This window comes from Papio anubis, chromosome X, assembly GCF_008728515.1.
Source record: "Papio anubis isolate 15944 chromosome X, Panubis1.0, whole genome shotgun sequence".
NCBI lineage: Eukaryota > Metazoa > Chordata > Mammalia > Primates > Cercopithecidae > Papio > Papio anubis.
The window spans coordinates 96,172,459-96,180,943 of NC_044996.1; the positions used below are offsets into that span (position 1 = coordinate 96,172,459).

General features: G+C 50.9%; 1 protein-coding gene and 1 pseudogene across 1 annotated transcript in view; one reads left to right on the plus strand and one right to left on the minus strand.

Moving 5' to 3' along the window:
• CCDC22 (coiled-coil domain containing 22) overlaps nt 1-4,338 on the minus strand; it is a 14,877-nt gene extending 10,539 nt beyond the window's left edge. The window contains exons 1-2 of the mRNA XM_003917702.5: nt 4,115-4,338; nt 2,567-2,744 (exon numbers count right to left, since the gene is read on the minus strand). Of these exons, the coding sequence (XP_003917751.1) occupies nt 2,567-2,744; nt 4,115-4,164 (228 nt within the window). The 5' untranslated portion in view covers nt 4,165-4,338. The remainder of the gene's footprint in view (nt 1-2,566; nt 2,745-4,114) is intronic.
• Nucleotides 4,339-5,329: 991 nt separating this feature from the next.
• Nucleotides 5,330-6,299, plus strand: LOC101020218 (annotated as a pseudogene).
• The last annotated feature ends 2,186 nt before the right edge of the window (nt 6,300-8,485 follow it).

The following is an 8,485-nucleotide window of genomic DNA, read 5'->3' on the forward strand; positions in this document are numbered from 1 at the left end:
TGTGTACTCTCCTCTGCAAACAGAAGACAAAACTTCCCCCCTATTAAGTGCTAACCTCAAGAATACATACAGTCCTGGGCCAGGGGACAGACTGCCTGCCTCATAAGGCCACCAAGAGCCCCAGAGAGAAGAACGTGACAACTCCTGAGAGCTGGGTGAACCTGAGAGCCAAGGGGTGGAGGGAGCTCTGAGACCTGTTGCTAAGAGACAGAGACCGCACAAGCAAGGCCCAAATTTAACAGCTCTAGCCACCCAGTCCCCTACATCTAAATGAAAGTTTTCACGGTAGTTACTCTATCGTCCCTCCACCACCATGTACTTCCCGGGTCAGTTCAAAGTGTTTCCATTCACTATGTAGCCACAGGTTCCAGATCAGACCTGTCCAATAATAGTAATCCCATTTATGCAAAGCTTATTATAACCAGCTTTTCACACATTAACTCATGTTTAATCCTCACAGCAACGCTATACGGTAGCTACAATTCTTATACCCATTTTACACATGTAGAAACCTAGCCTCAAAAAGGTTAAGAGAGCCAGGCACGGTGGCTCACACCTGTAATCCCAACACTTTGGGAGGCTGAGGTGGGTGGATCACAACGTCAGGAGTTCGAGACCAGCCTGGCCAAGATGGTGAAACTCCATCTCTACTAAAAATACAAAAATCTTAGCCGGGCATGGTGGCAGACGCCTGTAATCCCAGCCACTCGGGAGGCTGAGGCAGGAGAATCGCTTGAACCCGGGAGGCGGAGGAGGTTGCAGCAAGCTGAGATCGCGCCACGCACTCCAGCCTGGGCAACAGTGCGAGATTCCGCCTCAAAAAAAAAAAAAAAAAAGTTGAGACTGGCCCAAAGTCACAGAGTGAGTAAGCCGGGAGGGTAGCATTACTTGGAGCTCTTGAATACAGGCACTGGACTCAGCTCTATACTGGGGATGCGTGAGTGCTTCATCAGAATGGCTCTTTACCAGGCACAGTGGTGCATGCCTGTAGTCCCAACTACTCAGGAGGCCAAGGCAGGAAGATTGCTTGAGGCCAGGAGCTTGAGACCAGCCTGGGCAACATCTCTGCAAAAGCAAGACCCCATCTCTATGAAAAATTTAAAAATTCTCGGGCAGGGTGACATGTGCCTATAGTCCTATCTACTCGTGAGGCAGAGGCACGAGAATCTCTTGAGGCCAGGAGTTCAAGACCAGCCTGGGCAATATAGCAAGACCCTTACCTCTAAAAAAATTAAAGTATTTTTAAAAAGAAAAGTACTTTATTTATTATATCACAGAGACATTTTTGGAATTACTGTCAGCAGAGGCAGGATGTGTGGTTCCCACAGAGGTAAGGTAGCAGAGACACTCTTTTAGGTAACCAGCATGACTTCCTTTGGGTAATCATCCTTATCCCAACTCCATGGGATCCTGAAGGAGCGGCTAATCACAGTGTCCTATAGGAATGACCGTGTCGGCCAGGCGCGGTGGCTCACACCTGTAATCCCAGCACTTTGGGAGGCCAAGGCAGGCAGATCACAAGGTCAGGAGTTCGAGACCAGCCTAGCCAACATAATGAAACCCCGTCTCTACTAAAAATACAAAAATTAGCCGGGCATGGTGGTGCATGCCTGTAGTCACAGCTACTCGGGAGGCTGAGGCAGGAGAATCGCTTGAACCCAGGAGATGGAGGTTGCAGTGAGCGGAGATCACGTCACTGCACTCCAGCTTGGGTGACAGAGAGATACCTCATATCGCCTACCAAGAAGAAGTAACTACAGGGCTGGGCACAGTGGCTCACTCCTGTAATCCCAGCACTTTGGGAGGCCAAGGCGGGTGGATCATGAGGTCGAGAGATTAAAACCATCCTGGCCAACATGGTGAAACCCCGTCTCTACTAAGAACACAAAAATTAGTTGGGTGTGGTGGCACATGCCTATAGTCCCAGATACTCAGGAGGCTGAGACAGGAGAATCACTTGAACCCGGGAGGCGGAGGTTGCAGTGAGCCAAGATCACACCACTGCACTCCAGCTTGGGCGACAAAGCGAGACTCCATCTCAAAAAAAAAAAAAAAGGAATGACCATGTCATCCAGACTGGGCCAGAGGAGAGAGTGATTAGTTTAGGAGTATATGACCCAGACAGGGTGTTTTCTGGAACTAGGAAATGAATACTATGGGGTGGGGGTGGTGTTTTGCAGCTAAATTTAAAACATAGAAGCCAGGAGCAGCCCAGGTGCAAACTGGATAAACTCATTTGCTCCTCATAACAGCCCTACATTTACCATCCCCATTTCACAAACAGGAAAACTGGGGCCCAGAGGGTTAGGGTCACACAGTTACAGAGTGGTGGGACTAGGATCTAAACTACTCAGGCAGTTTGACCCTACAGTCAGCAGCCTTAACCACTAATGAAAGCTAAGCCGCTGGAAAAGTGGCAGAGGAAAGGTAAGTGTTGCAGAGGAAAGGCAAGTGTTGCAGAGGAAAGGCAAGTGTTGCAGAGGAAAGGCAAGTGTTGCAGAGGAGCTTGGTTACTTTGTAAAAGAGGAAGGAAGAGGATGTGTGCATTGGGAGGAGGGCCACTCACCATGCAGGCCTGAGCCAGGCTCATGGCCAGGCGGAACCGGGCAGACATGGCAAGAGGCAGCAGGGGGCTGAGGCCAGAGCCCACAGCAGGGTTGATCACACGCAGGCAGCGGACCACAGCCTCTACAACCAGCTCAGTGGTGAAGGCGCGCAAGGTCTGCACATCTGGAGGAACTGCCCTGAAGAAGAAGGGGACCGGCTTGATCAGGGGAACAGTTAGGCAAGAGGGATCAGGCTGAGCCCTGCAGCCTTTTGGAAACACTAGTACCAGGGTAGAGGCAGGGAGGATGCCTACAGTTCAGACAGATCCTGGATGTTGGTGACTGTGACTTCCATTTGGAAAACCAGGAACTAGGGAAATCCTCAGGTCCTAAGATCTTGGAGTAGGAGAACGGTGGATAGAAGAGAACTAAGTTTAGAAAAATATCAAAATTTGGGGGTCTGGAAAGGTTAAAGGGTCCAGGTGGCACAATCTCTGGGTTTCTCGGTTCCCAGATAGTATGTTCTTTGCATACATATTGAGCTGCTAGAGTTTTGAGAAGACTAGATTTTAGGAGGCTGCTGTTTTCAGAAGTTCCAAATGTCAGGATCCCTGGGTATAAAGATCCCTGAATATCAAGACCACCTAGTTTCAAGCAATACAAAAATCATACTCCCTAGATGTTGGCATCCTGGGTTTTTAGGGTCCCTGAACGGAGGAGTCTTCGTGCATCAGGGTGACCAAATGCTGATGTCAGATTTTAGAATCCTGGGGTTTTTTGGCTGGGTGCAGTGGCTCACACACCTGTAATCCCAGCATTTTGGGAGGTGGAGGCAGGCAGATCACTTGAGGTCAGGAGTTGGAGACCAGCCTGACCAACATGGTGAAACCCTGTCTCTGCTAAAAATACAAAAATTAGCCGGGTATGGTGGCACACGCCTGTAATACCAGCTACTTGGGAGGGTGAGGCAGGAGAATCACTTGAACCCGGGAGGCGGAGGCTGCTGTGAGCTGAGATCACACCACTGCACTCCAGCCTAGGAGACAGAGCAAGACTCCATCTCGGAAAAGAAAAAAAAAAAGAATCCTCGGTGTTTTTTAAGCCCCAGGTGTTTGGGGAACTGGAGTTTGAAGGATCCCAAGTATCCGGTCCAGGGATTTTTTTGGAGTCCCCGAGTGCCAGGGTCCTGGGGTTTTATGCTCCCTGGTTCTTAGGGCACAGGGGTCTTAGGGTCTCCACATAACAGGGTCTCAGGATGTTGATGTTAAGATCCCCAGATTACAGGGTCCCGGGTCTTGAGGTTTCAAGGTTGTAACGTCTCAAGGTGTCTGGGTCCCAGAACTTTGGGTGTACTAAATATCATGGTCAAAGGATTTGGAAGGCCCCTGATGTCGGTGTCAGGGAGGGCGGGGTGTGTGTGTGTGTGTTAAGGGGGTAAGGGTCTTAGGATCCTTGAGTTGGAGCCCTGAATGTCAGGGTCCCGGGTTTTAAGGTTCCCGGGAAACGGGGTCCTGGGCTTTAGAGTCCCGGATGTGGGCTTCGCGGGTGGGCGGGGGCGCTGTCCTTACGTGCCGGCCTGGCGCAGGGAATGGATGAGGATTCGGTCCGCCTCCTCCATGGTGGAGCCGTGTTGGAGTCGGGGGCTGGGTCCAGGGCCGGGTCCGAGAAAGTGGGGAGCAGCTGTAGAAACCCTGCTCCGTGCTCGCGGTCCAGAGTGTCACGGGCCGTGTGGGGAGAGTTGGGAAGTGTAGTTCTGAGAGCGAGCACGGCGCATGCCGGATGTGAGGCCTGGGGTGAGTGTGCACGGAGGTTGAGCTTGCAATAGCTGCTGGGAGTTGTAGTTCTTCCACCTGCAGTCCAGTGGGCTCTTCCAAGGGAAAAAGGAACAACCCGTGTGGTGGGGAGTGGAGGGGCCGGACAGAAAGGGGCTTCTTTTTTTTTTTTTTTTTTAGACTGAGGCTGGCTCTGTCGCCCAGGCTGGAGTGCGGTGGCCGGATCTCAGCTCACTGCAAGCTCCGCCTCCCGGGTTCACGCCATTCTCCTGCCTCAGCCTCCCGAGTAGCTGGGACCACAGGCGCCCGCCACTTCGCCCGGCTAGTTTTTTGTATTTTTTAGTAGAGACGGGGTTTCACCTTGTTAGCCAGGATGGTCTCGATCTCCTGACCTCGTGATCCGCCCGTCTCGGCCTCCCAAAGTGCTGGGATTACAGGAGAAAGGGGCTTCTTAACTCATTCGTTTAAGGCGGCATTTAGCTTCTAGGCTATGAAAGTGTACACATTAAGGGCAGAATTTTAACACAGAGCGACTACTTCCCTATGTCTTAGTCTCCTCATCTGTAAAATGGGACTATTGACAGTACCTGCTTTTTAGGATTAAAACAGAATTAATTTATATAAAGCATGTTGTACTATGTGCCTGACACATAAGATAAGAAAGCACTATGTAAGTTATAGTTACTAGTATTCATGCATTCAATAAATGCTTTAATATGATACACATTTGTACACTCCAAAGAATAATTACACAGCAAATATCTATGTAACCAGCTAGGTGCAGTGGCTCACGCCTGTAATCCCAGCACTTTGGGAGGCTGAGTCGGGTGGATCACCTGAGGTCAGGAGTTCAAGACCAGCCTGGCCAACATGGTGAAACCCCCTCTCTACTAAAACGAGAAAAATTAGCCAGGCATGGTGGCGCATGCCTGTAGTCCCAGCTACTCCGCAGGCTGAGGCAGAAGAATCACTTGAACTGGGGAGGCAAAGGTGGCAGTGAGCTGAGATTGTGCCATTACACTCCAGCCTGGGTAACAGAGCGAGACTCTGTCTCTAAATAAATAAATAAATAAATAAAGCAAAAGAAATCTATGTAACCATTTCTTGAACAGCTGAGGCGCGTCTACAATCCCATCAGTTTTGGAGGCCAAGGCTGGAGGATCGCTTGAGGCCAGGAGTTTGAGACTGGCATGGGCAATACAGCAAGACACCGTCTCTTTAAAAAAAAAAAAAAAAAAAAATGACACCTGTCCAAGCAGACGTCCCAAGCAGAGCCTGGCAGCATGACCGAGCGCCGCGTCCTCTTGTGGCTCCTACCGGACCCCAGCTGGGACCCCTTCCGCAACTGGTACCCGCACAGTCGCCTCTTCGACCAGGCCTTCGGGCTGGTCGCAGTGGTTTGGCACCAGCAGCTGACCAGGCTACATGAGCCCCCTGCACACCACCGCCCGCCTACAGCCGCGCGCTCAGCCGGCAGCTCAGCAGCGGGGTCTCGGAGAACCGGCCCACGGCGGACCGCTGGCGTGTATCCCTGGACGTCAACCACTTCGCCCCTGACAAGCTGACAGTCAAGACCAAGGGTGGCGTGGTGGAGATCACCGGCAAGCACAAGGGCGGCAGGACAAGCATGGCTACATCTCCCGCTGCTTCATCCGGAAATACACGCTGCCCCATGGTGTGGACCCCACCAAGGTCTCCTCCTCCCTGTCCCCTGAGGGCACATTGACCGTGGAGGCCCCCATGCCCAAGCTAGCCACGTAGTCCAACTAGATCTCCTTAGAGTCGCGGTCCCAGCTTGGGGGCCTAGAAGCTGCGAAATCCGACCAGTCTGCAGTCAAGTAAAAGCCTTAGCCCGGATGCCCACCCCGGCTGCCACCACTAGCCATGCCCCCGCACCCACCTGTGTGTTCTTTTGATACGTTTATCTTCTGTTTTTCTCAAATAAAGTTTGAAGCAACCCAAAATTTAAAAAAAAAAAAAATTAGTTGGGCATGGTGAGGCACAACTGGCTGAGGCCTGAGGATCACTTGAGCCCAGGAATTCAGCGCTACTGTGAGCTATGATCAAGCCACTGCACTCCTGCCTGGGTGACAGAGCAAGACCCTGTCTCTAAAAATAATAATAATAATTGATAATATTTGATCTTTTTTCCATAGAGATATTGCACATATATTAGGTTTTTCCTACATACTTCGAATTCCATATACTATTGGAAAATGACATCCTTTTCTTAGTTTAGTTTGACTGTTTGCTGCAGGTGTATATTTGGTAAACATTTCATCTGTTGCCAGGCTCTGGCCCACAAACGTCCCATTTGCACCCCCACTGCCACCCTCCCATACGACATTGTTATCGCCCCGCCCTGTGGCCTTAATCCCTCCAAAGCTGGGGGAAGAGAGGGGGGTTGTGTGCAGATGGCCCTTCAATCTCGAAAGGAAGATGTCGGAATCTGAAGGCAGGAAAGGTGAGAGAATCCTTCCATCCCTGCAGACCCTTGGAGCAAGGTGGAGCTCCACCCTCAGCCCCTCTGACCCACCCATTGCCCACCCAGACCTCACCCCCAGAGAGCCTCTAGGTGACCAGAACCACATCACCCTGTTCCCCATCCCAGTCAGCCCCAAACAGCCTGTCTGCCACCAGAGCCCTAATGCTCAGCCTCACCCAGACACTGCCCCCCATGGCCTCTCAGCCTCATCCACAGCCTTAGTTCCCAAAGGAAACCCACCCTCAATCCTGGCTCTGACCCCTATCCGAACGCCCACCTGAAACCTAACACAAAGTCTACCAACCAGAAGGCAAACCCCTGTTAGAGTCCAAACCCCACCCCAGATACAGACCTAAAGTCACCTAACCTCAACCTCAACCCCGGGATGTCAATACTGTTAGTGAGTGCAGTCTCTGACTTTCCAGAAAGTACACAGACCCTTTTAAAAAAACAAAAACAAAAAAGAGAGAGAACACATACTTGATGGTGGTAGTAAGCCATGAGGGCTCTAGAGTTAGACTGGGTGTGACTCCCCATTCAGGCACTTCAGCAAGTCGCTTAACCTTTTCTTCTCAATTTTCTCATCCGCAAAATGGGAATAACACTCTGTGCCAGGCATTCTTTTGATTCTGAACTCATTTAATCCTCACAACACCGATATATTGTAGGTAGTCTTATTATCATCCTTTTTATACAGATAAGGAAACTGAGGCTCAAAGAGATTACATAATTTGCCCAAGGCAACACATAGCTACCAAGTGGTAGAGTCAGGATTTAAACTCAGGCAGCCTGTTTCCTCCAAAGCTGAGAATCTTAACCAGGCCAATCTACTGCCGCTCTGAGGCTGAAAATGAGACCATGGGAACTGGGAGTGGTCTTAGCTGAAAACCCCAATGCAAACTTCAAGTCCCACTCAAAACTCACCTTTGACCCTAACCTGTATCCTAATTCTAATTCCAATTCATTCAAATACCCAGTACTAACCCTTAGTCAAAGCTCCACTCCTACCTATATTTAAACCCATCTCCACCCTAACCCAAAATCCACTACTCAAATTTAACCTTAAATTTGCCCACCGCATGGCAATTTAAACTTTACCCCCAACTCAAACACCAAACCCTACTGCATTTGGAAATGTAATCTCACCTTCACTCGCCTATAAATTCTCACTCTAGCCTTAATCTTAATTCAAACACTCTTACTTCCCAGTCCTTAACCCAGCTACTCCCAGCTCTCCCTAATTTTCCATGCTCTTCTCTCCTTCCTTCAAACAGAAGGACAGGATCAGGTAGGAAGCAGCCACACTTGCCCCAATACCCTGTCCCTCCCTGACGCAGTTTCTCCATATAGACACCACCCCAGAGCCCAGTCCAGCCAATGGGGCAGGCCCTGGTCCCGAATGGGGGCTGTGCCCCGGGCCCCCAGCTGTGGAAGGTGAAAGCAGTGGGGCATCAGGCCTAGGGACCCCTAAGCGAAGAAACCAGCACAGCAAGCACAAGACAGTGGCAGTGGCCAGTGCCCAGCGGTCACCTCGGGCACTCTTCTGCCTCACCCTGGCCAATCCTCTGCGACGGTCCTGCATCAGCATCGTGGAGTGGAAGCATCCTGGAAGGCAGTGGCGGGGCCCAGGGGTAAGGGTCATCAGGGTACCAGAAGTCAAGAATTGGGTCAGGGCTGGAATG